Consider the following 27,981-nt stretch of genomic DNA (forward strand, 5'->3'; position numbering starts at 1 on the left):
TCTACATAACAGCATTAAAAAACGAGTTCAGTGGGGAAGGTTGAAGAGATTGCTTTCTATATTGCCAACACATTCTTCAATGGAGTCACGTATTGTATTCAAAATTTAATAAAAATCAAACTTTGAATGCACATCTAGTCTTCGTTTAAAACTACAGTTTTCCTGCGTATGGAGGGTCGCTCTGCCAGTATTTGGTCCATTCCTTGCCTTTGTTGCGGAGGAATTGGAGGTTGAATCGCCATATTTTTAGATTCACAGTCTTCCGATGAATCAGAAGAAGCCTCAAATGTGACTTCGTACATAGTTTTGGCTGGTTTGAGATCGTTAACATTTATAGATCCTGTAAATCTGTAAATATAATCCAAAAACATACCACGCGGTCTGACAAAGATCTTATTAGTTGGTGATTTCTTATTTTCGAGTCCTTTTCTCAGTGCTTCTGCGGCGTCTTTCATCTTTTCACTACTTAGTGTCTTTGCAGCCATATTTCTTGCCCTTTGTATCATCTTATCAAGTTTATTGTCCCTAGTCTTTATGAACTCCGGTTCTGCACCTGAAAATCATCTTGTCAAGTGTGATGTATATGTACCCATTTTCTCTCTTTCCTCCGCTACAGTCTTTAAACACCCCGCTAATCCCCCGTTATTTGCATAGGTCAACCTTCTAGCCGTGCTTCTTAGAGTCGTTGTTTTCTCTTTCATGGGTTCTGTTTGCCTGCGTTGTGCTCTGTAGCATTCCTTCATATTAGAAGTACTAGCTATAAGGTCGCTAATTTGATTTTTCAAAGTATCTCTTCTGCTAAGCTCAGGTTCATTTGCAATTGGTTCCGGAGTAGCATCATTAGCAGATTCCTCTTCTCCCTGTTTTATTGGTTTCTGATCTATAGTTTTGGGTATAGGTGTCTTTAAGGGTAAAGGCGCCTTATTAACTAACAAGGGTGTCTTATTCACTGGCAACGGTACTTTCTTGGTTGGAAGAGGGACCTTTTTCGCGGGTAATGGAATTTTACCTGTAGGTAGTGGAGCTGTCTTTACCGGCAATGGAGCCTTTTTTGGTATAACGCGTTCATCTTCCACTGAACCACTTATCATTTTCAAATTATCTTCCGATAAAATATCTTTAGGACCTTTTACAGGTGAATTTTGTGGCAAATCCTGATTTGGAAGTTGAGTAGAGATAACCTCATTTTCATGAATGGATTCTTTGGGCTTCAATATACACCGATCCGAGCCATTTAAATTCACTATGTCAGGTGTACCAACCTCATGAATACTTTCTACAGCATCTACTGCATTTTTAATTTGTAGTTGTTTATCTAGGCTTTCAACAATCTCAGAGACTGCCTCTTTGTATGCTTCTATGTTAGTATCTATGAATTCACATTCTTGCGATGTAACTGCTGCAAATAGTCCCAGTTTGTAAGCATCATCGTTTGACAACACTTTCCAGTCATCACTGGATGAACTCAAAACCCACCAACGCTTACCATCTACTTCGAAGTAATATTCCGTTTCCGTTCTTGATAGTTTTTCCATTTATTTTAGATTTTTTAAGACGAATGTGTACGAGATAAGATCAAATTTGAAGACTCCCATCACGTGAGAACACAACTAAAAATTTGAGGGGCAATCCCTCATATAAATTAAATAAAGGATATTAGAATACGAAACTGCTCATAAACTAGAAATTAAAACTGAAATATACCAAGGAAAGCCTCTCTAGTGAAGATCGTGGTGCATCGGCCAAGCTTATCTACAATATCATCTTATCTGGCATATAAAAGGAAGCAAATGAAGATGATAAAAAGACAAGATCTGGAAGTCTAGGGAATAGATAAAGGTCATTCGAACTCAGCCACTTCATCTCTCCTGTTTGCTGCCAAATCTTTTTGCAAAAATAGTTTCATGATCTAAAATGTATAGAATCAAACTGTTGTAGAAGCTAAAAAATTGCACAAAAGCCGAACTACAACTTTTGTCTGATAAGCAAACTAAAACTCCACAAAATCACCCGCAGGAGTTTTTATGCCAAATAGCGGCTCATTCATTTTTAATCTCTACTAGCTATCTATGATAACTACAACACAGCTGTACCTAGCCCACAAATTATTATGGGATTTATTGTGTGAAATTTATGTGTCGGTAAGCTTATTTTGTTTACCCTCACGTTTCCCACCGTCCATACATTTAGATTTTGTTTGTAGCTTGATGTAGTCCTGTTTTAAAAAATTTCCAAAGTATTACCCACTTTGATTAATGCAGTCTAGAGGTTTATGTGTACCTCCCAGTAGTTTAAATCGTAAAATCGTTTTTTATACCTTCATATTCTTTTCGACGGTTATTTTTACTATTGTTGTGTTTTTCTCTGTTTTGTCTAGGTTCTCTCTTGCTAGACCTACTTTCTCTATAACTACCTTCTCTAGGTGTCTTATTATTAATTATTCTCCAAGGTGCTGCTTCGACAAATCTTGCATCTTTAATTCGAACAGGCTCGTGTCTTATGTTGTAGACACCTATTCCGACACTATTACTACAAAGATTCGCTTTTTGAAACCTTTTGTTTGGATAGAAATCTATCTCCCCTTTTGTTCTTCCATGGGTACCACTGAATACCCCAATCACACGCACATTATCTCTGTTCATCCTTGTTATTTCTGCAAATGATGGCGATTTGCTAAAGGATAGTACCTTTTTACTATTTGCTGCTGATGGTTTAATTCCTCTTTCAGAATTTGGTGAGTTTATCACTTTTTCCTCATCACAAAGTTGATTTATTTCTCTTAAAACACTTGTGTTAGGATCTATTTCGTCAGTGTACTGTTGATATAATTCCAGAGCATAATTTAATACAACTTTATCACCGTCATGATCCCTGATTTCATGACACCTGTTACAACGTGTTCTTCTGGGAAAATTGATATTTTTGCAATTTATACATTCCCAGTTACCATTTACATTTATATCCATATTAGTTGGAGGATTTAATAATGTAGAACATAATGGATCTCCGTAGAGGTTTAAAAAATCACTAGGATTTTGGAATTCTGTTGGATGCTTATACCTTTTTTGTATATTACCTGTTATCTTTGGTTCATATGGCTTGTATACATTTTTCTTGTGCTCAGATTTTTTATAAATTTTGTTTTTGGTCTGTTCTCTCTTTGGATCATCCTGTTTAGAGGATTCATTTGGTTTATCAATCATAATATTAATTACGTTATTTTCTTCAAAATCGCTAAATTGATAGTAAATATTATCCTTCTTTGTTGTTTTATTCTCAAGTTTGAAATATGGATGGGCGTAATACGCTTCATTCGTCCTTAGAAGTTCCTCCATATGTCTGGCGTTGAATATAGCGGTGAATGGCTTATGTTTGTAGTCATTATTGTAGTAGAATGACATATATGGTTGGACTGTGAACATACTATGTTTCATACACTTCGTAATGGATAAAAGTGCACTTGAAACCCAGGATTTCAAGTGGTCAGAATCGTAATATCCCGGTTCATTAATACATTTATCAATAAACTCGACATCCGGAGGAGAAACACAGGTTATATGTTTAATAAATCCTACAAGTGTTCTACAAAATTTTTGGATAAGTTTGTTGCTTATTTCCCCCCTTTTCACACTTTCTGGCATATCAATTGGGTTAACTGCAAAATTTAGGGGTTTTAGGAGACCATTTAATATATATTCCTTCACGTCTGGTTCTACGTTTTCCATGCCATTTAACACATCTATTTCGTTTTTGAACTTGGTGTTTGGCATGACGGGTAGGTAAATTGCACTTTTATCCTCCAATAATGTTATAAAGATACGTTTGGGACATAGAGACCATACCATATGAGGATAATTTACAGTAACTCGGAATTCGGATATTGCATCAGGTACATATGTATGTTCGTTATGGATCTTCTCAAGTTCATCGTCTACAACTCCCAAAGTTAGGTTTGAATCTAGATCACCATCTATACTGATTAACTTTAGACATTGTTTATATCCACAGAATTTTATTTTTAAGAGGGCTAAATTACCGGCCAAGGAAAACCCATTTTTTGTTATATATCCGAGCATCACTAACACTTTATCATACTGACTGTTTTTTGGATAAACATAATTTAGTGGTGGCATTGTGCGGGTGCATACGATATTTGGGGGATGCGTGGGATAGAAGGACGGGTTTTGGTCCACTACCTTATTGTCTCCTATTAGCTCTGGTGAATATTGTTGGTATTGGAAACTTATTAATCCATTGCCTGTATAAAATTCGTATGGAAGTTCAATGTATTGTATATTTGGCATGGGATTCTCTGAACTTAGCGATTTAATGCTTTCTATAGATTCATCCTCTGGAGTTTCTATAATTTCTGTACTAGGACCACTTTCTTTTGTATCATTTGGCACGATCTCTGAAGAATGTTGCGTTTTATCAAAATTAACAGCTATCCCTGATTCTTGTAAATATTCTTCAACCGGTTCTATATCAGATTTTATCCCTTCAGACTTAGTACACGGTTCTAGCTCTAGCTTGTAGGTGTTATCCTCTTTTCTTTTATCTTTATTGGAATGATCAACGCATTCAATATTATTTTCAATAAGGCCAACCAAATTTGATTTTTGAGGATCACCTATATCTATAGTATTTTCTGGTTCATATTTTGAATCAAAAATATCATTTCTTTCTTGGTAAGAAACGCTCTTATCAATCGGATCAATATTTATTGCTTCTGATTCAGACATTAGACTTCCTTCAGAAGAAAAATCTTCCATGGATTCCTCTTCGATTGTTTTGAGGGGCTCATAAATAAGGTTGGATATAGAATCTAACTCTACACTTTGGTTTTCTGTATCATCTAATTTACGAGCTTTCTCTCTTTGGATTTTTTCTGCACATTCTATCAACATTTGTAATTTTTTATGTGTTGATGCTATGGAAAACTTGTAAATTTCTTCGAAATCTGGATCTCTACCATCAATATATTCTGATCGAAATGTTTTACTTCTGTCACTACCTAATTTTGAGCAATCTATGACATCTTCACCATCTACTCCACATGGCTGTATTGTGCTATTATCATAGTATGTATCTTCTTCATATACTTTTAGATCTTCTGGACTCAAATGAAAAGCTAATGATTCATAATACTCAGAATCAGAGCCACTTGGATATATTGAATAGTTTGAGGTATCTTCCAAGATAGCCAATAGTTTGCTGTATGTATTTTGATGATTCTCTCTAATATCCTTGTACCACTGAGGTGGTTCATAGCAGCACTTTATTTCATCTCCACTTGTGGATAATCTCTGATACTCTGATAAGACTAAGATCCTATAAAGTTTATGAAATTTCTGGTTCTGCATGCAAAGTTCTACAAGATTGTCTTTTGGTTCTACTCCCAAAATATATTCAAATGTCCAAGGTATAAAATCTGTTATCATATGCTTTACGATTTCACATTCTATTTCTTCCTCTTGGGACTTGTCTTCTATATCACTATCAAACCCATGCACTTCTACCTTTTGGACTTGTGGTTCAGATACAATTAATTCTGCACTTGTAGACCTTCTGGAGTGTACATCCAGCTCTACGTTTATTTCATTTACATCACCATTCTTTTTTGGTTGACACCTTTCCCCGGAGAAAAGATAGGCAAATGGATCATATGTACAATCACTCATTTCATCGAGTATTTCTGCCAATATTCTATCATGTTCTGCAAATTCATCCCTTGTATAGTTTTCCATAGTATAATCGTGGTAAGTATACAGATCCTTTTCGCAAGATGTTTTTGTAACAAACGTTTTTTCACATTCTTCAATGTTTTGATTTGCTTTACGAGGAACTGCCGGACATATTATGGATTCCTCGTCGCTACTTTCATAGTCTTTTTCATCATATTCACTATTTTTAAATATGTTTTCTTCAAACATTGTCTTTTTACTTCTGTAACTTTGTTCTTCAAGTTCATTTTTCTCTGAAACTTGTTCATTAGATTCTATTTCCTTTGTGTTCTTTTCATTCACCTTTTTTACTATATTGTTATAATTGCCAGTAGAGGCTCGTTCAGTACTTATTACTTGGCATTTTGCACATTTTTCTATTTCATCATTGTTATAAACGTCTCTGTTAAAGCACTCCATTTCCATGTACAACTCGTGAATAAGTTTTTGAGTAGGGAGAGACAAAATAGCGCTCTTGTTTATTTGTATATTTTCTCTGATTTTGTCTGTGGTTTTTTGAATGACATTTATGAGATATTTAATCAAACTCTCTCGAGAATACCTTGTACTAATGTCGAATGAATCCATTCTTTTAACTATGTGTTCGACTTTTTCATTGTTTATATCTAATGGTTCAGTAATTCCAGAATTGAATGCATCACGGGTTGTTTCGTATAGTAATTTGCGTGTAACAGTTTTCGCCCAGATTATGGCGTTTTCGGATGAACCTAATTCTTTTTTAAATAAGTGTAATTTGTGTATTAGCTTTACTAGCTGAATCTTTGGATACTTTACTGCTGATTTCTCTTTTGATTTTGTAGACTTTGTACCTACTTTGACATCTTTCACTCTTGTTTTATTCTTTTCAAACTTGTTTACGAGATCCAAGAAGGCTTGGCGTGTTATACCTATGGGTCTTTTTTTTGTTTCACATCTAGGGACTATGGGTTTTGAACTTTCAAGGTCTTTAAAAGTTGATTCTAGTTTATTCTCAAAATTTACAAATTTAGGAATGATTTCAGGATCTGAATAATATGAAGATAATTCACTATCAAATATCTTTTTTGGAATTTCAATAGTTTTGCTCGAGAATACTATATTTTTATACCTTTTTTCTTCTTGGTCTGTGGGAACTTCAACCTTTATTTCTTCAGCGTTTTCAAATAGTTTGTCATTCAGTTCAATATCATAGAGAATACTTACAAGGGTTTCCTTATGTATTTGCACTATTTCTGTTCCAATCCGTGCACCTCTTGATATCAAAATTTTCATTTCAACAGAATTGGCTATTAACATTCTCTCTATGATATAGTTTACAATTATGGATGCGTCGTAAACAGTTTTCATGAGGTTTAAGCACTTTTGTTTTGAAATTAAGGGCACAAAAGTTACACCTTGTGTATCTATATGAACATCTATATAATCTTCGTCCTTAACCTCGTTTGGTAATACACCGATTTCGTGAAACAATTTTGTTAATGGATGAAAAATTGGATTGAAATCATTTTTTACATCGCTTTCAATGAATTCATTTGGGTTATATTCAAACTTCTCCAAGTTTTCTCTGAATATTTCTTCCACCTTTTTGAAACAGAAATAATGATTTTCGTTGTATGTTAAATCAAACTGGATATCCATTAATAATTCAAAAACTTGGGTTCTTATTGAATTAAATGCAGTATATGTGTCATGTGGGATATTTTTAGCAGACACAAAAGATATAGGTATCTTTATGTTTTCAACCTTTTTGTTATTGTATCTCTTTAAGACTCTTATCAAGCCTGTTAGGCCACTAAGCACATGTTTATTCTTTTTTTCTTGTGATAAACTGGCATCAAATATAACTGAAGAATATTGAAGAAATATTTCTAGCATTGCTTTCACATCATTGACTGCACTACTTTTGGACCTTATATTTCTCAAGGAATAAATATGTGATGCATCGTATTCGGATTGGCATGCATTGAAAGAAATTTTATCCTTAAGTTCTTCTAACCTATTTATAACCTCCTTTACCATTAGAGAAAATTCATCGGAATCAAAGTTATATCTGTATATTTCGGATATAAGCTGAAGAATTTCATTTCTGGTTTCAAAAAACGGGACATTACTATCCCACAGAAACCTATCGTTTTCTAGAGTAGGACCTGTTATTAATCCACTTTTAATGTGCTCAAACATTGAAATTTGTTCTCTTCTAAGAGTTGGGGTCCACTCCATTGTGTTATTTGCTTGGTGTGTGCAGTGTGCAGATTGCACAGCAAGGTTTTTAGCTTAGAGTATATCTACACACTTTTAGGGATTATCAACATAAAATTCACCAAATGAAATGGTTCTGATAAGGTTTGTATTGTTTAAGCGATGTATTGAATTGAATGTTGTTTTCTTAAGATGTGATGCTTGTTTTGTGTGTTATGGTTTAAATAGCTAGGAGCATCACATGAGGGGTTGTCATGGTGTGTAGAATGTTATCTTGAAAGTTACCGTCATATTTTCAATTATAATTGGAGATTAAACCATGCACCGGGATTTTCATCTGGAAAATGTTCACAAGTTTCTACTTTTAAGGCTTTAAAAGTGCTAAACACAACGCCCATATAAAGAAACATTTACACGAAATATGTGACTATTAAAAGGGTTCTGTATATTATACAAATTAGGTATATCTCTAGGCTTAGAAATTTTCTCTAATGTGAGTTTCCACGTTGAAATGCAGAATATCGACTCTGACTAGCGAAATGGGTTTTCTCCGTTTCCTTCTATTTAGCGTGTGAAATCTCCTTTAATAACTTCTAATACACACATATATATTCATATTAATGATGTGATTAAGCTTTTTTTCAGGAAAAAATTATTTATAAAAATTATGATCTATCGACTGGGTATGAGTGCGATCATCTATTAATTTGCGGTGGAAATGTTCCAATTTGTTTATTTTGTTGCGATTCAGGTCCTGGTATGCTATGTATGGGTGGTTTTCCGGCTGGCGCTAAAGACATTTTTATGCATGTGATTGGTATACCTGGTGGTGCGATTGTGAGTCCTTGTGGATGTTCAAATGGAATACCCATCGGAGGTTGTACCGGTGGAGATATCATTGGACGCTGGACCGGAATTCCAGGTGGCATCACGGGCATTATTTGAGGAAATACTGAAGATAAATGTCAATTATACATATTCCTTACCTCCTGGGACACCAACTTGAAGATTTACCATTGGCGGTGGTTGAAAGAACCGTTCACGTACCAATTCTATTGATATAATGAGGGATGGTGTATAAACTTACTCTGATAGTAGTCGACCTTGGCATTTATATGCTTGCGTCCTTGTGAGTGTTGTTTTCTGCCAGCTGGGGAGCTATGGGTGAGATATATACTACAATATTCGCAGTAGAATTTTGGCATATTTATACAACAAATTAATTCCCCCTTAAAATTGGTCCTTTTCAAATTCTATACGTTAAATCTATAATATAACGTCAAGATAAGGTCAATTAAAATTAGTAAGACCTAGAATTTATTGTGGTTACTTTAATTTTGGAAGCCAAGTCCCCATCCATGGGTCTATCGACGTTTGTACCTGAGGACTCGATATCGGTTTATTATTTTAATCGCACTTTTAAATTTCTATTTATTTATACTATCAACTATAGCTCGGACTACGGGTTGATTTTATCAGTAATACACAAGAGATGAAACTGGAAGATTCGACCCCAAGCTTTCAGACGTCGGTAAGGCGTCGCCTCAATAGCGCTAGGCGTTCTCTGGCTCGTTTAACCCGCAAGACAATAAGCGTAACGGGATGGACTCTCTGGGTCGTAGGTACAGCTGCGGTAACACTCATTGGACCCGTGATGTTCCATTACGATAAGGAATGTCAACTACTGGAAATGCAACATCAACTACTACAAGCCCAGCAGGCCAGCTCTGCTCCTATTCTAAACTAGTATCATAAATGTTAAAGGTTCTTATTGTATCTTCACGGTCCCTCCAGATTCTTCAATTTTGGCCTTGAGTTCGTCAGCTTCCTTTTGTGTTTTAAATATGTTGAGGCTAAACGGTAGGTTGTCCATGATCTTTTTGATTTGCTGTAGGTCATGGTCAGGCATGAGTGACTTGAGTGTCCTGAACATTGACATACGTTTCTCCGTCTTTACTTCTGTCAAGAGAACTTCGAAGGACGTCTTTTTCTTCTTCTCTTCCTCTTCCTCCTCTTCTTCTTTGGTCTCCTCCGTTTGTCCTGAAACGGTTGCAACTCCGGCTGCCTGTACCTGCATCACTGGAGTGGCCGATACACCAAAGGTTTCCTCGATTTTCTTCACGAGTTCCGCAGTTTCCATAAGTGTCAAAACTTTGAGTTCTTCGAGGATTTGGTCAACCTTTGAACTATTGATGCCAAGGCCATGTCTTCTCTGTGAAACGCAGAATGACCTCGTGTTTATAGCGCCATAGCAGATTCCAGTGGATATATAACCCACAGATTTACACTCACGACGATATGATAGTGCAAAGCATTGTGGAATCAACAGTATATAGAGTGTGTATAACACTAGCAAGTGAAAGGACCCAAAAGTATATTTGAAACGCGGCCCATTTAGAAATGATTGCGATTTTAACGAGTTTATAGATGTACCGTGGCCTATTCCAGTATCTATCCTCTGGAATTCCGTTGTATCCCTTAGATTCTTATATACAAGGGGCATCTTGAGGGAATGCCTCAAGATGTCAAATAAACTATCGGTTAAAAGTATTAACCATTAACTAAAATTCAACTTTAATTGTAAAAGAGATCATGTAGTTCTGGAATCACGGCAAAATCCACACAACGCCGCCATATATTATGCAAGATAAAATGTTAGGTACCTTTTGTTATCATTAGTACATCATCACATTTTTTGAATGTAGCATCTGTGATTGAACAAGAGAAGATAAAGGCCAGATTGACGAAAAGTCGGAATTTTAGCGGTTCTTCCGGATTCGTGATTTCGTTATCTATGAAGAGACTTCCTAATGGTTGATCATTTGCACCGTTTAGTTTGCAAAACTTCCAAATGTAACAGTTGTAGAGTAGCTTTATGGCGCGAGAATTGATCTTGTTCACTTGTCCAAGCATATTGTTTATGCTCAACAAGTAGTTTTTCGCTACAACATCCGTCTTAATTCTGTAATTACCTAAAAATCCATGAAAAATATAGATATGGACATACCAGGTGTTAAAAGAGTGTATGGATATTGAACCAGTTTTCCCATTAGGATGCCAAGCAAACCATTATGTAGTTCCAAGAGTTGCAAAGTAGGAGTTTGTCTTGTGACACCATCCAAAATACAGATGGACTGTGATATTAAATCCAAGTGTACACTTGTGTTATTGGATATACAAACTTGCGAACACCTAAAACGTCTATTTAAATAGAAAATCAACATACCCTAACAGAGAAAATAGCTTTAAGAGCATTAGTATTCTCGAATCATCAGTTTCAAAATTTCCTGTTTTTACAAGTGTGTGAGTTATTTTTATGGCTATGGTGAAGAGAGTAAATCTCATTTCTAAATTGGCACTTCCCTTTTGCTCCAATAATGTTTGAGTTATAAATATCAAAATGTTATTTAGAGTCATTAGTGTGAACGACATAATGTTTGTAAAAGTATCACATCCAATCCTTTGGTATTTATCCCATGGAAGTGAAGCTACCAATTCAAGATAGTGACGTATTGATGGTAGATCATTTACAATCGGGGATTCTACGCAGTTACAGGTCCCGTTTATCGTTTCTGGATAATAACAGGTGAATGAACAGAATATACAGATACACCGTTCATCAGTATGAAAGTAGTTCCTCATTATATCACCAAAACATTTTACAATGGCACATGTATATATAACAACCACATTTTCTAGTAACCAGGTTGATAATGTACTTTCAGCCAATATCTTTAGATATCTAAAGACATTTATCTTAGATGGATCTAGAGGTTCCCTGATTTTTATGAATTGTATTTCCGTGATTCCTGAGAAACACAAACCTAAAACAATATCCATAAGATACTTTGCAGCAGGGATATACTCAGGATGTGTATTCATGAGTTCTATTGTAAATCTGCACAATGATTTTGCGATAAGGTTCTCGTAAATTTTATCACTACAACACCAAGAAACAAACAAATCCAATATTCCAAACGAATATTTATTTGGCTTTACAAGTTCTGCAATGAATAATTTACACAAAGTAAAAAAAGACAAAGAAAGATAAGAAGTCCTAAGTTGTTTGTATAATAGTGAGTTTGAATGCTCAAATGATATGAAGTGACTACATATTGAACCAGAACATTTCATCAATGATTCCAACATGCTTATTACTTTTGGATAATTATCACTGGATAGGTGAGGATTGTCTATGTCAAAATCGTTCAATATGATATTAAAAATATATACTTGTGCATCAACATTGGAATCATTAAGTTTGCTCCCGATATAATAGTAAATAGCACTGATAACATCAAAGGGAACATGATTAACAAAAGTGGACAAAAAATGCCAAACATATTCCAATATAAGTTTTATTGATGAAATCACTTCCAAATTCGGATTTTTCCTTGTAATATAGACTAATCCGTCAGCATAGATTACAGTAGTTGTAACCCTTATAACAAGTTGTGATATAGCATCTATAAGTTCAATGTAGCAATCATTTTCGCCCGGACTATTTGATAATATTACATTAAAAAAATGTTCACAATATTTTGACAAAGATTCAGCAACAACATTGTATTCTTCGATAAAGGATTTTAGTTCATTTATTTGAAAATATGTACTTATATCTCTGCTTGATGCACTTGTATTCGGTAAGGCTAAGGAAACTCTATTAACGCTATCATAATTTGTGGGTGAATAACCAACAATTTGTTTTGTAGGTACAAGTGGTGTTGTAGATTTATAACCATTGTGTGTATTTTGAACCTGATTGTATTGTGTACAAAAGTGAGACTTGATAAATCCGTTCAACTTAGTCAGATTGTTAACATGTAGAACCACTATCTCGTGGACATATTTGACAGTAGTTCCATAAACTTCCCCAGAAAAAAATGTATTTGGTATGTTAGACACGTAATTTATGGCTGAATAGAACAACAAATCAGAAAGGTCGTGATTCTTGAAATATGATTGTGAGATAACTGCAAACCCGTACTTAAATGTAAGTAAGATTGGAACAACCATATCAATGGACCAATACTCTAATAGATCTACATCGTCAAACTTAAATGGTAGACTTAATATTGATATCGAAATGTCCTTTAGTTTTTCCAAATATTCCAGGAAAGATAATTCTATTCCAGGTATAACAGGTTCAAAAATTGTCGTTTGCTGATCAGTTGGAGTGCAATCATTAGATCTTGTAGGTTTATCATATAACCTAGATTTATCCACCGTTGATATGTATATAACAACTAGTAGTGATATTAATCTTTGGAGATAACCAGAAAGTATAGAAGTAACTATAATTTCCAGTCTATAATTTGAATCATTACTATAAACGTGTTCAATGACATGAGAAATTGCAGTGGATAATCTTTCAATAGATGAAAAAGCAGTGTCGAAATCAATTGCATTAAAATCAAATCTAGAAAGAAGCACTTCCTTATTAAGTGATACTCCACAACTATCATAGATTCTATCCAGGACATCACACACAAGGTCATCTCCAAAATGTATATCTTCTGAGAGGATTGCTGTATCCAAGAGGAACATGTTGTAAATATGTCTTAGATACCCTTCCATTATTAGAAGAATCTTTCGCAAAAGTGGATATACTTCACATATTCGATATTCACCAACTTTAGATCCCTCAATGAGTCTAAGTGTATAAGATAAATCCTCGTCAAACTTCTTTTTAGTGGCTACATCGTCCATAGAATCCCTATAGAACGAAAAAAGTCCATTTAGTTCATTTAAGGAGATTTTGTCAGCGCCACCATTGAAAGATATCTGGATATTATTGGAGTAGAGTGACAATAAAGCATCTTTTATGACATTGTGTAGCCTCGATGATAGTTTGTCTTCATCGTTAGGCTGTGAACTGGGAATGTACACAGAAATCGATGAGCTCAAGGCGGAATCCATTGCCATTTATATATTTAAGATCACCTACTGGCAATGGATTGAATAAATCGGAAATAAAAGCATCATGAGAAACGAATCATTATTCAGCACTCCACACATTCCCACGGACGTATTCTAGTGTGTATATCTTAGGACATATAATTTATACTATCATAGAAGATTAAAATTCATCTTCTTCTGCATCGTTTCCGATTTCCTCTTCACGGTCTTCCAGCTTCTTTTCTTCATCTTCAACATCCTTACCGGGACCGTGTTTCTGGATCAAGTTTATATCAAAAAAATGATGTATACCTTTATTAGAACTTCTTTTACATGTTCTAATTGCGATAGTTTTATAATTTCCTTCTTTAGTTTTGCGTCCTTTTCTTCTAATTCTGTACATTATGTATAAAAGTACTTGGCTGTGTACCCTGTTTAAGCATCTTAAAATCAGAAAATGAAGATGGGTGATCTGGTATCTTCATGGATTCGCTTCTCATTCTAAGAATAACAAGTTATGTATATTGTTACAAACTTTCTGAACAAAATTTCCCTATCTTGTCGCAATTTCTGAATCTCAGATTTAATTATCTTTTCTGTAGTGGCAACTTCAGACATGGACGTGATCTATAGAATGTATAAGTAAAACAACATGGTTATACACATACCTTGTAAGGATCTGACGATTTATCTTCTGTTTCTGTTTCTAATCCTGTTGATTTGAGTAACTTCTCGACTTCTTTATCCGACTGGATACTAATGTAAAATATGCTAAGAAACTCACATTAATTTGTTGTCTTGGCAATATTAGTGGAGGTTCCAAAAATATAACGGGAGCTTCCATAAGATCAATGGTTGATTCTATTGGAATTTTGGCTTATGGATGTAATAGGAATACCATCGTATATTAGATTCCCTTTTGCAGTGCTATTTTTACCGGATTCATTTATATCATCTATACATTTCTTTGTCATTTTATATGTCACATACCTTTATTCAAAAGGTAATTTACGGAGCTGTGTAACTCTCCGATCTTCTTCAGTTGGTCCTTTATTTCCTTGTCAATGTATACCTGATTCTTGGTCAATTTTGATACTTTTTCTATAGTTACCGGTTTTATACAATGAATATAAGTAAAACCAACCATATTCGTCCGGGGTAAGAGCGTCTGGGATTTTTATTTTATCTTCATTATCAACTGGTAGTGAAATGGCAACAGATGCTACAAGTACCAAACATATGGACAATAATCCTGGAAGTTTCATTTAAAATGTAATTCTTGATTCTTTGTGCAAAAGAAAATAAAATGTGTGCACATTTTATCAACTAATGTGGTACCGTAGTTGTATCCCACAAATTACGCTCGTTTTAAATGAATAGAGGCTAATCAGTGACATTCTTTAGCATTAAATCCCAAAAATTGTTTGGTAAATACTAAAAGCAATTATGGAGGTAGAAAACCAGTGACACCTATACGGATGGACATATAGATGGAAAATGTAACCCTCTTGTTTCACATAGTGATATTATACATCCTTTCTTCCACAAATGTAGATTCTATTAAAGTTGTAAATCGCAGAATATTATCAAGTATCGCATACAAAGCCGCCGTACCGAAAAGAATATCGCAAATTGGCTTCATAAATACTAGTATTCCGTGGAATTTGGAATATAGAATCAATCGCATAGGTTCAGGTTGGGGATTTTCAGACAAGTATTCATGGAAGGAAAATAATGAGTACGTCTACGTTACAGTGGCTCTGGATAGCTGCATCAAGTCCTCAGATCTCAACATAGACATCAAAAAGGACTCAATAAGTGTTGTTAAGCAGGGTGCAAAGGTGCCTATAATGAGTGGAAAGACAAAAGTACGTTTATAATACCAATACACATTATTATTCAAGGGAAAAATAAATATAAGTGATAGTCTCTGGACCATTGAAGATTTAAATAACCAAAAAAACTTACAAATAACTCTTAAAAAAGCTGGTAGTAATATTAAAAACTGGTTTGGAGTAATTTTGGGTGAAAACGTTAGATGCAAGCAATATGGTCAAACTGTTCAAGAAGAATTTGATGCTAAATGTTTTGAGCCTAATGGTATATTCTGGAGTAAAAGTTTAAATGTGAAGGCCGCACAACTTAATGAACTGTTTTCACAATGGGTCAGTAGAGATGGTGATTTAATGATCCCCTTTGGAAAGCCTATGACTGAAGTAGAGTTTAAATACATTCTTAGCGATTCAGGTGGTAGACTAACATTTTCTGATACAAATTTGGATGAATATATGGAAATAATAATAAAATCTACTGGCGAGAATTCTAGTGAAATACTGTTTGTTAATAGTGCATCCACAGATTTATTAACCGGAAAGTTCGGGATAGATTTGAGAAAAAAACTATTAAGGTCATTAAACACCTTTATAGAGAAATTTGAAACCGATATTCAAGAAGTATTGGCTCTCATGTAAGTATTACATGAAGTAAACGTACACTACAGGGCAACTACTAAAAAGGAGGATGAATATAGTTATGCTGGAAGTAGTGCCTTTTTATCAACCGATAATATCGATAGTTATAACAAATATCACGAATCAATTAGAAGACAAATGAGAAATTCTTCGAACGATACTTCATCAAATAGTACGGCTCCATTCAATGATGACGAATTAGGTATAAGCATTAATTGGGACGCGCTCCCAGACAAAAACGTGACTAAAGAGGTATTATCTCAAAATTTTGAGTTATAAATCTTATAGGAGAATATTGAACATAAAAAGAGGATGATAAATGAATTGACAGAAGCTATTAGAAGTGTACAAAAACCGAAACCTGTCGAAACAATGCAATCGATAATAAAAAATTTTAAAGAAAGACTAGCGCTAAATTCAGAAGAATACGAAGGATTGTGGCAAAATTCTATCGAAAGAATTGAGAAGGAGGTTGAACAATCAAAGGAACAGCAAAATATAATAAGCAAAGCTAAAACAGATGACGATTGGTTTACAAATCAAATAAATGCAAATATCCCGATAAACCTATCTTCTGGTGATTCTTTTGATGAAATAATGAATAATCCTATTAACATTGACACATGTCTTTTGGTAAAAAAGTATCACTCCATAAAAAAGACACAAAGAGAACAGCTACGTAAAAGATGGAAGAGCAACGTTTGTTAAGTTTGTATAAAATGTCTATTTGTAGGAAGTAAGATTAAAAACACTTATTATTGAATTATTCCAAGCGCCTGAATCTCTAATTTCTACCATTTGTAATAACTATACCGAACTACTTATTTCAGAGGATTATCCCACATTAATGAAATCATACCTTTTGAATAATGAAGTTAAAGATGATATAGAAAAGGAAAGGTTAAAATTTTTAAACGAATTTGTGCTCAGTCTTTACAAGGATTCTGAATTATATGTACTCCAGGATGAGCAATTTCAACTGGCAAAAATAAGACAAATTTGTGAATGGGCTATTAATGACTATGATAAGCTAAACGATTATGTAGAAGCTAATAAACAGCAGTATGATTTGAATTTCATGACATACCTGAAGTTGGCTATATCAAAGGAGTCAGAAAAATTGAGGTTTGAGATTTATGTTATAAACGATTATGCTCAGAGAGTCGGGTTTGTTGAACGAAATTCCAAATCCGCAGACAAATACATGGTTATGCATACTGATCATAATTGAAAGAGCAATAACCTCTTTGATAGAAGCTGATATGGCAGAGGTAATGGCGTTTTTATATTGTATACCATTATAGGACATTTACATTATTGGACTTATCGTTACACAAAAAAATGCAGATTTACGGTCTTATGCCACAGAACTGATACTTGCTACAATGCCAAGATCAGATTGGAAAGCTTTCAAGAATCTAGTGATTTCCATAACAGACTCCCTCTTGAGTAAACCTATGGAAGAACGGTGAGGATTTACTATTTTATTCCAATTATTATAGGGAAGCCGAAAATATGCCTTTGCACGTTCCGGAGGCATGTCACCAATTAAGGGACGAACTTGAGAAGATGATACCGGACTGGGTGATTAGCGAATTATTGTCAGAAAGTGATCGCACCTTTATGAAACATAACAATGTGAGTACAGTACCTTGCATCTAAAATGTCTACAGAAGAGAAAGTCACCAATTTTACAAGATGATTTTAGTTGGCTTACTCCCAAGGATTCTCCACCACCCAAAACTTTGGATGTACAAGCACCCAAAGTTCGAACACATTGATTTTACACTTAAAATGTTTAATTTATATCCCCTTAGACTTTTAGCAACTACACAATGTCAATCTGTCTTTAGGGGACTCAAGTGCACATTTTGTACTCTTCAATGTAGTAAATGCAAAAATGGCATTGAAAAACAGGACATCCTCGAGTTTTTCTGCAAAGTGCGTTTTATATATCATCTTTTAATCACGAAAATTGCGCAGAAATGCTCCTGGCCGGTAGAATCTACCGCAGTAGACAAATTCAATCTGTACGAATTATTTAACATGTAAGAGCTTGTTTACTGTGGAAAATTGTATAGAGAACCACTATATGATGTAGATAAGAATCAGATAAGTAAACTCTACAAGCAGTACCAATTTATCCTCCACCCAGATCGCCACGGGGACAGAACTCAGGAGGAACTTGAGATTATAAACTCGAATTCTAGCATTGTTAGCAGATATTACAAGACAATTCTTGATGATAAAGAGAGAGCTAGACGCCTCTTTTGTATGAAATATGGCGATGAGGTATGGCTTGCGTATAACAACTTGTTTATCTTGTAGCTATTCCAGCGGGAAATTAACAAATCTGATACGGATCAGTTGAATTATATAATTCAGGTCCGTGATTGCTCTGTTAATCACAGGATTATAGGTCCACGAAGACATAGATGAGCTCTCCAGTGAAGACCAACTACTAGCGTTCAAAGAGGAATTTAAGGGGAAAATTGAAGATGTAATTGCAAATATAAATAAATCGTTTCTGGAAAATGTAAATTTTCTATGTTCTAAAATGAACCTTCAGGACCCTCGCTCTGTACTCACCTACTACAGAACCCTCTCTTTCTACAGACAAGTCTACGATAAACTCAGCCAAATGTCATTTTGAGATTTATTATAGTAAATTATATTTTTATTCATACCAAAAACTTTTATTATGGTCCAGTCATCCACCAACTGTTGTCTCAATGTATTTTAGTTCGCTATCTAAGTTAGCTTCGATCTTCCAGAATTCCTTCACCAACACATCGAGACATTTGAGGTCAAAGTTACACCATTCGTCCAATTTGAAGATCTCTGGCCTTGACAACAATAAGTGGACACGTTGTTTTAGCATTAAATCTCAAGATGAGAGTGTTTGCCCCGTAGAATTATCGGAGTCAATTGTCAGAATAACTCCATCTCTGGAATCGGCAGATGTAAGCATTATCAAAGTCCCACAGATTGGAAAAAATCTAAAGAAGTTCAAACTCCATCAATGGTTCAAGAAACCAGGGGATTATGTAAAGTCTGGTGAAATTCTTTGCATTATAGAGACGGAAAAGGTACAGTTTTACGATCTATTAACATGGTTCTGTAGATTTTTGGAAAGGTCTACTCTCAACTTTCGGGTATCGTAATAGAAAACGTCTGCAAAGAGGGTTTGTTCAATACAATTAAATGCATGTTTTCAGGATGCAGTATAGTTGCTGGAGCAGATTTAGCCATCTTATTGCAAGGTGACAACGAACTTCCAATTTATAACCCTTATCAAATTAGTGATGGTATGATAAATGTTGATGGACGGAGGAAATTTTCCACGTTGTCCAAGTACAAACCCATGATATCATTCGGGACAAAACATGTTGCGAAAGAGATTACCAAACTATCGGAAACTGTAGAACCCTCTGGAACAAAAAAATTAGGGAGTGGTCCACAGGTGAATTTCATTGAAGATTTCATAAATTCTCCCTACAAACACTGGGTTAGAAGTATAAGCAAGGAAGAAATAGATATAATAAATCATGGTATAGCTGAATTCTCCAAGTAGGTGGTTATGATTTAAGATGTTTTTTTAAGTATGCAAATTTCTCGCAGAGCTTTTCCTCTGGTAACAATTTACATTGATCAATAGTTGTCTCATTTAAAATTTTTTCCAACTGCTTTTCATCCAGCGCATTTATTCCATGCATTTCCATTAGTCTTTTATAAACTAGGTCTATGTCTACTGATGACCAAATCATTAAATCTTCTGGTGGCTCGTTGGTATCGATTGCTGGCCAAAATTCTCTCTCTCGTTGTTTCATCACATTCATTACAGCATCTTTATCTTTGTAAAAGTTATAAATGGCCTTGGTTGTAGGTCCAACATATACCTTTCCATTTTTCCAATAAAAGTGAAAAGAAGTTGTATCTTCTTTCTCAAACTCTTCAGGTGTTTTATTCAAAATTACAAACTCAGAAAACTTCATTGTGTTCCAACCTAATAAATGACTTTCCTTTACAGCAAAATATTCTCCAGGTAGTCCTTCATTTAACCGTTCTACCCAACACCTGAAGTTTGGCCAAGCAGAATCGTTAGGCTTGTCAAAAAGACCAAACATCATTTTAATATCATGGTATTGATCCTTATGGCACTTTATCATTTTTAATTTATCCAATGATGGAATGTGTTCCATATTCCAATGTGAACCACCACTCCATATAGGAATTGAACCATATCTTACATGATCATTCTGCGATATAGGTACTTCAAATTCATCAAGATGTGTCAAAATCTGTGGCCCACCCATAGTTGGAGCTCTGTATCTTAAGAATATTTCATGAATATCATCTTCTAATTCCTTAGTCACAGGATAACTCAATGTTGCCATACTTTCATGCAACTGACCAATTGTGCGTGGCCCAATTATAGTGAATCCTATAAATGGACGTGAATATACCCATGACATGCTCAGCTGCGATAACGTCATACCGTGTGTTCTAGCTAGTTTTAAATATTCTGCGGTAGCATGTTGACACCATACTGTTCTATGAGTATGAAATGTATCGGGAAATATGTTACATCGGGCATTAGATGGTCCAAAATCCAAGTGACCATAATCTTCAGGAAATGCAGATCTATATTTCGAAAATATATCGCCAAAATCCTCAATCTCTGGGCCTTTATCTGCTCCCATTGGATTTACTCTTTCCGGATTTAGGTACTTTCCAGTCAAGATCCCACCAGCCAATATGCCGTATGCAATTATAGGACAGTTTAGATGTTCCTTTAAGGATGCCTCATTCATTCCACTAGATTCAACCTCATTGCGATGCAATAGATTATACAACTGTTGTGTACCAGCTAATTTGAATTTTCTATCACTATGGTACTTCATTTCATACATTCCCCAAATCGTATCGTTGGAAAGACCAACAGACCTAATTTTCCCCTTAGAAACCAAGATATTTAGAGCTTCAATTTGCGCATTTAGCCATTCTTTAGTATAATAATCGTCTTTATCGGTTTTCCTTGGAACATCTTTGGACCAACAGTATGTATCCTCACCTAGGTGTGATAAGGGTACATAGCGATAGGGATAAACAAAAGATAAAATATCCAAATAGTCTGTTCCCAAACTTTCTAGTAATTTATCTACTGCACCTTCGATTGTTTTGCTGTATGTATAGATATATGCAATACAATGGACCTACAGGTTCGGAGGAGCTAAAATATCGTCTCGCACCCAAGATAAAAATCGACCAGAAGTTTTGGGTTTCCCCAGGTTACTTGAGGATATTCTCCCAGATATTATGATATTTTGTCTATTAATCCCTTTTAAGAATGTATTTAAGGTTTTATGGTGTCCCTCTAAATAACTTCTTGGTTCGTATGGATAGGGATCATATTCACATGTGTCCTGTATATTATCAGTGTAAATGATCGTAATAACGTACAAAATAATTGATTCCATAGCGTTTATATGCATGCTCCATAATTTCAATAGCATGATCGGAATCAATTAATTCGGGGTTATCAAACATGGAAGTTCCTAAGCATAGTTCGCTGACTACAAAATCTGTTTCACCAAGTTTTCTATAGTGCATTCCTATTATAAATGTTATTTCCTTATACTAACAAAATCTTACCATTTGTAAAATGCTTAGACTTGTATAAACGTTCATGTTGCACATTCTTTTTTGAAGAAATTGGTCGCAAGTTGCCTTGCAAAATACCCCTTTTTATCTGTCGTATGAGATTTATTTTGTAACTATCATTCAGACTATCCTTCTGCGATATTTCATCATCCGAATCCTGGCTCTCTTGAGAAAGTCTTTCGTCAACATCCTGTCTTATATCCTCAAGTATCTTATCATAGGATTTGTTACCCAAACCTTTTAAGGTGTTATTATTCTTTACATATGATGGAGTTTTAGTACGATCTAAAGTTACGGATGTTTCATAAATCGGATTGGAAAAAACGTGGTCAAAAAATTCCTTTACGCTTTCATCGTCAACTGGTTTATCGATTGGAGGTCCCCAAGTCGGTTTTTTGGCTAAAATATATTGCTTATATCTTGTTATGTGTGGATATTTCGGATCTACGCGTTTATACGCCAAGAATCTTGGTAAGAAGAAAGGAAATAGTATCAAGGCCTGAAAATACCTTCTAACGTTGCACATTGGACATAAACCCAGCTAGAATTAATCTAAACATTTTGTGCATTGTTAAAGAACAAGGTAAGCTCCTCAAGTAAACAATTATTTGTAAAAGTATCTTTGGAAGTATAGTGTGATTAGACACCTTGCAGGTCGAAGAACCAGCTCAGTGAATCTAATATTTCAAATAATATAATACTAGGATGTATATACTTAAGAGAGCATTTAGTACAGTAGGCCAAGTGATTGGTAAACATAAACATAAGCAGCTCATATCGGTCGAAACGGAAATTTATTCACCTTTTATTAATAACGGTTAGAGTAACACATTTTCGTCATTATTAACATATGTTCAGATGTCCACTTTAGAGGATATCCCCTGAGGATGCTAGCATCGCAACATACATTTCTGGAAGTCTTCCATTTGATTCTAAACGCGAAGTTGCCAGAAAAATCCGAACTAGATGACTTTGTAAAACATATACACAGCGGAATCGTGGATTATCCTTATGTTTTAACGGAAAACCTTAAAATACTTCCTGCCAATATACACATTACTGTAAGTTCTCGGCCATTGCAAACCAAAAATACTAACTTTAGGATATGTTAATTTCATGCTTCTCTCTTGTAAATGGATTTGAAAATAGAAATTATGGATCACTATTTGGGCAATGTCTAGGAATTATATATTCCTGGAAAATAAAAAAAAACAAAAACCCTCTCTGCTCGAACAATCCCGTTGCTGATTTAGCATCTAGGTTATTATTTCGCAAGTCGGTATATGAGGTACCTCCATAATAGTCCATTATCTCCTTATAGATTGATGATAACATAGCCAAATTTATAAACGTTCTGCTCGTTTTGAGCATAGATCATGGGCTAACAAGTAGGTTCTTATATAGTTCATATATATTAAAACCATAGGTGCGTCATATGCAGCTAGAATATGTACCTCGGAACTCGGTAGCGCATATTCAAGTCTTATTGCTGCAGCCTCTATCCATAAGACATGTCTCGTACAACTGGATAACTACGATGAAATAATCAATGAGGGAGTAGCAATGTTAGATTCGCACAAAGGCTATATACACGGGTCTCGTATCCCAAACGAATTAAAATCGGTGGTTACAGCAAGAAAAGACCCTAGGGTTGGCATTCTAGTTGTTAGTTTAAAATGATAATATCGCATTGAACAACAGGATTGTTACAGTCAATATTGTGGGAAAGAAATGACCCCTTTGCTAGAATTGGAATCCAAGTTGAATGGCAAAGCGCATCCAGTATTTGAAATGTACATTGCCTATAGTATCATGGAGTAAGTGTAATGCAACATTTTCTTATGTCCTTTCAGATTGACAAGATACCATTCTAAAAATTCAATAGAATTAATGAAAAGTATTCTCACATTATCTAGAATAGCAGGTAGTATATCACGTGTATAAAATAAAATGGTTCTAGGTTGGATATCGCATATTTCTGAACAAACAAAAATTGGAAGAAGAATTGAGCATCTTTCAGCATATATAGGAGTACCTCCTAGAAACATTAACCCTGACTTATAAACTGGATGTATTCTTTAAAATGGGTTGTTACCGCAAAGTACGCTATTGATATCCACTAGTACCCAATCTGTATTGGTAAATTTCATACTATTTGCCGCATTCAATCCTTCTTCCGGTTTAAGTTCAGATTCAAAATATAATCTATGGTATGAATCTGGATTTACATCCTTCCAAACAATGTTGTCGTCCGAATCTAAAAGTGATAACGACTGTTTGACTAGCAGCACGATTTCCATGCGTAATACGATACCCTTTTCGAATGTTTTAAATACTGTCTTCTTGTATTGCTCTCTATCAGGCGGGTTACCTGGTTCCGAATGCAGGTGTGGATGTGGCAATACTATCTGATGGGCCATCGCCTCCTTAAATATGTGTGGTCCTTTGAACACGTCGTCACGCTTCCCACCTATTGTCAGTACAAATTTATCCATAAGTATTTCTTTGAAAGAGATAGTGTCGTACTTTACCTAAAAAATGTGCTTAAACCAGAAACTCTAACCTTGAGCTTAAGCTTGTTAAGATATTCTATGCCATTTTTTATTAGATTAAAAAGTCGGCTTTCACAACATGACTCCAAAGCTTCGAAATCCTGCGAATTTATAGCCTCAGATAAGTATTTTAGTGCACATTTTACACCTTTTCTGTAGTCCTAAACATGTGTAATATGAGTATTGCTCAAGTACCTCGTCTATCATAGTCATAGATTTGGGAGCCAAGAACTTAGCTCCCATAATTCCAATTTTATTAGCAAGCGTTCTGGAAAATGTTCTAGAGGGTAACTTTGCCTTTGAATCATTGGTAGAGGAAAACATAGTACAAAGTCCCAAGCCAGAGGGAAATTTGCTATCATTTCTAAACGACTCTAGAACACTATGAAACAGGTCCACATCTTTTTTGTTGGTTTTTATTGCTAATACTTCAGATAATAACTGCATTAAAATGTGTAGATCGTGTTTGCTAAATGGGTGTGATTCAGCGGATAGCTTCCGTAGTTCATCTTTGGATTTGTTAATTGCGGAGAACAAATCACTTGAATTAGTACTTGTCAACCTTAAAAGCTTTACAAAAGTATCCTTGTCGAATATCTCTCCGGAAACACAAGCGTTGGTTTCAACTTTGGAAGTCGCAGTACCGTTACCTCCACTGTTAGAATGAGATACAAATCTCTTTTGTCTATTATGGCACGAATGTGTGCTATTTTGATAACATAATTCAATACAGCTCACGTTAAAGGGGTACTCTAAAGAATCATCTTTACGGTACACATTTCCGACAATATCCTTAACAGTTATCCTCTTTGTATTATTCCTTAAGCAACCTAAAAGTTTTTTTGCGATATTCATCCTGGGTAGTTTTAATGGATTAACCACAAAGAGAAATACAGGGTGTCGTGCAAATTATTCCAAACATCCCAAGTGCTTGTGGTTATTTAATATTATGACGGGTCATTAATGAAATATGATTAACTTAACTGGTGCGAGAGCCTTTTCTGGCTATGCGTATCCAGGAGCTTCGCGTATGCGCTGGTATTTCGTAAAGCCATATGTGAGAGTAGACCCAAACAGCCTACTTCATTATCCAGAAATATCTAAAATCGATGGTAGAAAGATAGATTGGATGTATGATAGGCCTATAGACAGGTATGTAGCTGAAGCTATCTATTACACACTTGCAGATCTGAGATCGTATCGATATATGGACCAAATACCATAGAACTACGCAACCTACCAATGGGTCGAACACCTGAATACCTGCAGGAACGTTTGAGAAGGTTTTTTTCAAAATACGGGGTTGTTACGTTTTGTAGATGTAAACCTCACGATCTGGATCCATACCAATGTAACGGCGTAGGATATGTGACGTTTCGCAGTAAAAAGGCATCAATAGATGCGGCAGGTGCAAACCTTGTTCTTCCCTTTACTTTACATAGCAAAATTATCTCTATTCGTCATCTAGACACGGACAAAAGAAATGATCCGGATTATTTATTTAAGCAATACCACTACAATAAACAGATTTTATCACTTTGCAAAGGATTATACGAGAAGATATACAAGAATGGAGACTGTACTATAAATACTGTATCGCATGGCCTCTATGAACGTAGTTTCTACACTGGAAGACTACAAAGAGCTGGTCTATCTGTACTCATGCGCTTCGGTAGCTGGGACAATTTTTTCAACTTCGATCCATTTAACAAGATATTTCAACTACAAGGTAATTTAAATGTCAGATGTATACAAAAATTACAGATGGAAAGATAACTCTATTGCTAACTGGCAACGATAATATGGAGCGCATTTTAAAAAAAGCTCACATCTCATTGGAAGCCATTGTAAACGACACAATAACCCAGCACTGGCGACAAGGTAAAATAGAACTCATAGAGCAAGCCCAAAAACATGCTGATTCTCTCTACCACCAAACACCACTTCCGGAGCAACTACAACTACTATCAAGAAGTCACACAATGTATCGCCTACACGATGAACGACATTTACTAAAAATGTCTATAAAACAAAAGAGAAACGAAGCCAGAAGGCTGCATCGCTTAGCTAAAAAGCAAAATTTAAAGTTATAAAATTACTTGTTTTTCAAAGTAGGCCGTGCATTAGCCTCTTCTTGATCTCTGTCTTTTGTGATACGTTCAAAACGTTCGATATCTTCAGCCATCATTGAGTGCATCAATTGTGCAGTATGTAGAAATGTCCAATCAAAGATGAAATCGTATTGATATCCTTGTCTAAAGAACAAATCTTTAAGGATCCTTCGAAGATATGAATAATCGGGACGATCTTCAAAACGCAATGAACGTGCGTAATTTATAAAGGTAACAAACTCAAAGGGTAACTGTTTGCATAACAAATCAACGGGAATAGCGATTTTCTTTTCGCTAATTTTATCGTACTTATCCTTCTTAGAGGTAGCCTTTAATCCTTGCCAAGGCAAACTACCGCGCATGAAGTATAACAAAACGTAACCCAGTGCCTCCATGTCATCACGTCTGCTCTGTTCTATACCCAAATGGGTATTGATGCTCGCATAACGAGCCGTACCGGTCAGATTCTTTCCTTCCCTGTAACAAATATGCTGCGCCGTTTTAGAATCGCGGTATTTTTTTGCCAACCCAAAATCTATTATATAAACAATGGACATCTTTTTCCCGCGGCCAATAAGGAAATTATCTGGTTTTATATCCCTATGAATGAAATTCTTGGAGTGGCAATATTCTATACGATTTAGCATTTGATCTGCTAACATTAGTACTGTTTTTAAGCTTAATTTACGGTTACATATCGTAAATAAATCTTCTAGTGATGGACCTAATAAATCCATAATCAATATGTTATATTCTCCTTCTATTCCGTACCAGTGAATAGTAGGAATACCTACACCACCAGCTAACAGTTTGTAAAGTTTTGACTCATAAAGCAGTTGGGGGTGACGACTTCTGTGAGACTCTAGTTTGATCGCAACATCTTCGCCAGTCGTGATATGGGTGCCAATGAAAATATCTCCAAAGGATCCGCTTCCGATTTTGCGCCCTAAGCGGTATTTTCCACCCACACGAATCTCTAGTGATCTGCCCAGCATTATAGACACGAAAACTCCATATATTACAGCAGTACAATTATGATGAGTTGTGTTCAAGGTCAAAAATCCTATACATCAATAATTGATTGAGAAGGAATGCCAAAATTTTTATACAACCATATTAAAAAATCTGTTCTGAATCAAAAAAGAGACCATCAACCAGAGTGAAGGACCAAATGAGATCAATTGGAGTTATGATCCGATTGAAATTCAATCCCAAGCGTATAACCGCTATCTAGTGTAAAATCCTAGTAATATTTCTTGTGAAATTACACGAGTTGAATCGTGTCCTTTTAAAGAGAAATCATCAAGTCGGTGAAAATTTCAATCCCACATAAAGAAAGCATCATACAGCCATACACTTAAAT

General features: G+C 35.1%; 15 protein-coding genes across 15 annotated transcripts, besides 3 other annotated features; 6 read left to right on the forward strand and 9 right to left on the reverse strand.

Annotated features, from left to right (window-relative positions):
• Nucleotides 1-134: 134 nt before the first annotated feature.
• BEWA_014780 (conserved hypothetical protein) lies at nucleotides 135-1,535 on the reverse strand (the record flags this gene model as incomplete). The annotated part of the gene is made up of 3 exons (XM_004832314.1): nucleotides 135-340; nucleotides 374-553; nucleotides 590-1,535. 3 exons carry the CDS (start codon nucleotides 1,533-1,535, stop codon nucleotides 135-137), a joined length of 1,332 nt encoding a protein of 443 aa, XP_004832371.1.
• Nucleotides 1,536-2,291: 756 nt separating this feature from the next.
• On the reverse strand, nucleotides 2,292-7,943 carry BEWA_014790 (hypothetical protein; the record flags this gene model as incomplete). Its single annotated transcript, XM_004832315.1, has 1 exon — nucleotides 2,292-7,943. One exon carries the CDS (start codon nucleotides 7,941-7,943, stop codon nucleotides 2,292-2,294), a length of 5,652 nt encoding a protein of 1,883 aa, XP_004832372.1.
• A 592-nt stretch (nucleotides 7,944-8,535) lies between these two features.
• On the reverse strand, nucleotides 8,536-9,246 carry BEWA_014800 (conserved hypothetical protein). Its single transcript, XM_004832316.1, has 4 exons — nucleotides 9,010-9,246; nucleotides 8,909-8,974; nucleotides 8,746-8,874; nucleotides 8,536-8,712 (listed from the first exon to the last, which is right to left on the reverse strand). The coding sequence occupies exons 1-4, from the start codon at nucleotides 9,125-9,127 to the stop codon at nucleotides 8,618-8,620; spliced, it is 408 nt and encodes a 135-aa protein (XP_004832373.1). The 5' UTR covers nucleotides 9,128-9,246; the 3' UTR covers nucleotides 8,536-8,617.
• Nucleotides 8,569-8,591: a sequence feature (AT_rich).
• A 444-nt stretch (nucleotides 9,247-9,690) lies between the features above and the next one.
• On the reverse strand, nucleotides 9,691-10,518 carry BEWA_014810 (conserved hypothetical protein; the record flags this gene model as incomplete). The annotated part of the gene is made up of 1 exon (XM_004832317.1): nucleotides 9,691-10,518. Exon 1 carries the CDS (start codon nucleotides 10,423-10,425, stop codon nucleotides 9,691-9,693), a length of 735 nt encoding a protein of 244 aa, XP_004832374.1. The 5' UTR covers nucleotides 10,426-10,518.
• Nucleotides 9,906-9,944: a sequence feature (CT-rich).
• A 59-nt stretch (nucleotides 10,519-10,577) lies between the features above and the next one.
• On the reverse strand, nucleotides 10,578-13,841 carry BEWA_014820 (conserved hypothetical protein; the record flags this gene model as incomplete). Its single annotated transcript, XM_004832318.1, has 3 exons — nucleotides 10,578-10,894; nucleotides 10,930-11,114; nucleotides 11,149-13,841. The coding sequence occupies 3 exons, from the start codon at nucleotides 13,839-13,841 to the stop codon at nucleotides 10,578-10,580; spliced, it is 3,195 nt and encodes a 1,064-aa protein (XP_004832375.1).
• A 130-nt stretch (nucleotides 13,842-13,971) lies between these two features.
• On the reverse strand, nucleotides 13,972-15,130 carry BEWA_014830 (signal peptide containing protein). Its single transcript, XM_004832319.1, has 9 exons — nucleotides 14,965-15,130; nucleotides 14,811-14,921; nucleotides 14,719-14,775; nucleotides 14,605-14,681; nucleotides 14,489-14,569; nucleotides 14,356-14,447; nucleotides 14,251-14,321; nucleotides 14,133-14,215; nucleotides 13,972-14,097 (listed from the first exon to the last, which is right to left on the reverse strand). Exons 1-9 carry the CDS (start codon nucleotides 15,083-15,085, stop codon nucleotides 14,002-14,004), a joined length of 789 nt encoding a protein of 262 aa, XP_004832376.1. The 5' UTR covers nucleotides 15,086-15,130; the 3' UTR covers nucleotides 13,972-14,001.
• A 180-nt stretch (nucleotides 15,131-15,310) lies between these two features.
• On the forward strand, nucleotides 15,311-17,953 carry BEWA_014840 (conserved hypothetical protein; the record flags this gene model as incomplete). The annotated part of the gene is made up of 8 exons (XM_004832320.1): nucleotides 15,311-15,688; nucleotides 15,725-16,287; nucleotides 16,321-16,543; nucleotides 16,580-16,990; nucleotides 17,025-17,416; nucleotides 17,451-17,562; nucleotides 17,596-17,759; nucleotides 17,794-17,953. The coding sequence occupies 8 exons, from the start codon at nucleotides 15,311-15,313 to the stop codon at nucleotides 17,951-17,953; spliced, it is 2,403 nt and encodes an 800-aa protein (XP_004832377.1).
• A 132-nt stretch (nucleotides 17,954-18,085) lies between these two features.
• On the forward strand, nucleotides 18,086-18,944 carry BEWA_014850 (conserved hypothetical protein; the record flags this gene model as incomplete). Its single annotated transcript, XM_004832321.1, has 5 exons — nucleotides 18,086-18,339; nucleotides 18,373-18,583; nucleotides 18,620-18,676; nucleotides 18,711-18,827; nucleotides 18,861-18,944. The coding sequence occupies 5 exons, from the start codon at nucleotides 18,086-18,088 to the stop codon at nucleotides 18,942-18,944; spliced, it is 723 nt and encodes a 240-aa protein (XP_004832378.1).
• Nucleotide 18,945: 1 nt separating this feature from the next.
• Nucleotides 18,946-18,973: a sequence feature (AT_rich).
• A 50-nt stretch (nucleotides 18,974-19,023) lies between these two features.
• On the forward strand, nucleotides 19,024-19,521 carry BEWA_014860 (hypothetical protein; the record flags this gene model as incomplete). Its single annotated transcript, XM_004832322.1, has 3 exons — nucleotides 19,024-19,380; nucleotides 19,416-19,476; nucleotides 19,517-19,521. 3 exons carry the CDS (start codon nucleotides 19,024-19,026, stop codon nucleotides 19,519-19,521), a joined length of 423 nt encoding a protein of 140 aa, XP_004832379.1.
• Nucleotides 19,522-19,869: 348 nt separating this feature from the next.
• On the reverse strand, nucleotides 19,870-22,481 carry BEWA_014870 (conserved hypothetical protein; the record flags this gene model as incomplete). Its single annotated transcript, XM_004832323.1, has 4 exons — nucleotides 19,870-21,475; nucleotides 21,512-21,717; nucleotides 21,755-21,906; nucleotides 21,947-22,481. 4 exons carry the CDS (start codon nucleotides 22,479-22,481, stop codon nucleotides 19,870-19,872), a joined length of 2,499 nt encoding a protein of 832 aa, XP_004832380.1.
• Nucleotides 22,482-22,660: 179 nt separating this feature from the next.
• Nucleotides 22,661-23,635, forward strand: BEWA_014880 (conserved hypothetical protein; the record flags this gene model as incomplete). The annotated part of the gene is made up of 5 exons (XM_004832324.1): nucleotides 22,661-22,772; nucleotides 22,814-23,016; nucleotides 23,058-23,234; nucleotides 23,277-23,343; nucleotides 23,382-23,635. The coding sequence occupies 5 exons, from the start codon at nucleotides 22,661-22,663 to the stop codon at nucleotides 23,633-23,635; spliced, it is 813 nt and encodes a 270-aa protein (XP_004832381.1).
• A 51-nt stretch (nucleotides 23,636-23,686) lies between these two features.
• BEWA_014890 (hypothetical protein) lies at nucleotides 23,687-24,019 on the forward strand (the record flags this gene model as incomplete). Its single annotated transcript, XM_004832325.1, has 3 exons — nucleotides 23,687-23,772; nucleotides 23,809-23,879; nucleotides 23,916-24,019. The coding sequence occupies 3 exons, from the start codon at nucleotides 23,687-23,689 to the stop codon at nucleotides 24,017-24,019; spliced, it is 261 nt and encodes an 86-aa protein (XP_004832382.1).
• Nucleotides 24,020-24,033: 14 nt separating this feature from the next.
• BEWA_014900 (hypothetical protein) lies at nucleotides 24,034-25,362 on the reverse strand (the record flags this gene model as incomplete). Its single annotated transcript, XM_004832326.1, has 2 exons — nucleotides 24,034-24,486; nucleotides 24,703-25,362. The coding sequence occupies 2 exons, from the start codon at nucleotides 25,360-25,362 to the stop codon at nucleotides 24,034-24,036; spliced, it is 1,113 nt and encodes a 370-aa protein (XP_004832383.1).
• A 115-nt stretch (nucleotides 25,363-25,477) lies between these two features.
• Nucleotides 25,478-26,600, forward strand: BEWA_014910 (conserved hypothetical protein; the record flags this gene model as incomplete). The annotated part of the gene is made up of 3 exons (XM_004832327.1): nucleotides 25,478-25,659; nucleotides 25,695-26,236; nucleotides 26,272-26,600. 3 exons carry the CDS (start codon nucleotides 25,478-25,480, stop codon nucleotides 26,598-26,600), a joined length of 1,053 nt encoding a protein of 350 aa, XP_004832384.1.
• Nucleotides 26,601-26,602: 2 nt separating this feature from the next.
• BEWA_014920 (protein kinase domain containing protein) lies at nucleotides 26,603-27,613 on the reverse strand (the record flags this gene model as incomplete). The annotated part of the gene is made up of 1 exon (XM_004832328.1): nucleotides 26,603-27,613. One exon carries the CDS (start codon nucleotides 27,611-27,613, stop codon nucleotides 26,603-26,605), a length of 1,011 nt encoding a protein of 336 aa, XP_004832385.1.
• Nucleotides 27,614-27,981: the final 368 nt, after the last annotated feature.

This window comes from Theileria equi (genome assembly GCF_000342415.1).
Source record: "Theileria equi strain WA chromosome 4 map unlocalized gcontig_1105316255033, whole genome shotgun sequence".
NCBI lineage: Eukaryota > Apicomplexa > Aconoidasida > Piroplasmida > Theileriidae > Theileria > Theileria equi.

Bases quoted from the DNA above. Each gene is read 5' to 3' on its own strand.
- BEWA_014800 (XM_004832316.1), bottom strand. From the start codon at position 9,127: ATGCCAAAATTCTACTGCGAATATTGTAGTATATATCTCACCCATAGC. The intron at 8,875-8,908 runs GTAAGGAATATG...ATTTATCTTCAG, and splicing joins TCAAGTTGGTGTCCCAGGAG to TATTTCCTCAAATAATGCCC. The intron at 8,713-8,745 runs GTATACCAATCA...AAATGTCTTTAG, and splicing joins ACTCACAATCGCACCACCAG to CGCCAGCCGGAAAACCACCC.
- BEWA_014830 (XM_004832319.1), bottom strand. From the start codon at position 15,085: ATGAAACTTCCAGGATTATTGTCCATATGTTTGGTACTTGTAGCATCT. The intron at 14,922-14,964 runs GTTGGTTTTACT...CGGTAACTATAG, and splicing joins TCTTACCCCGGACGAATATG to AAAAAGTATCAAAATTGACC. The intron at 14,570-14,604 runs GTGAGTTTCTTA...ATTAGTATCCAG, and splicing joins TGCCAAGACAACAAATTAAT to TCGGATAAAGAAGTCGAGAA.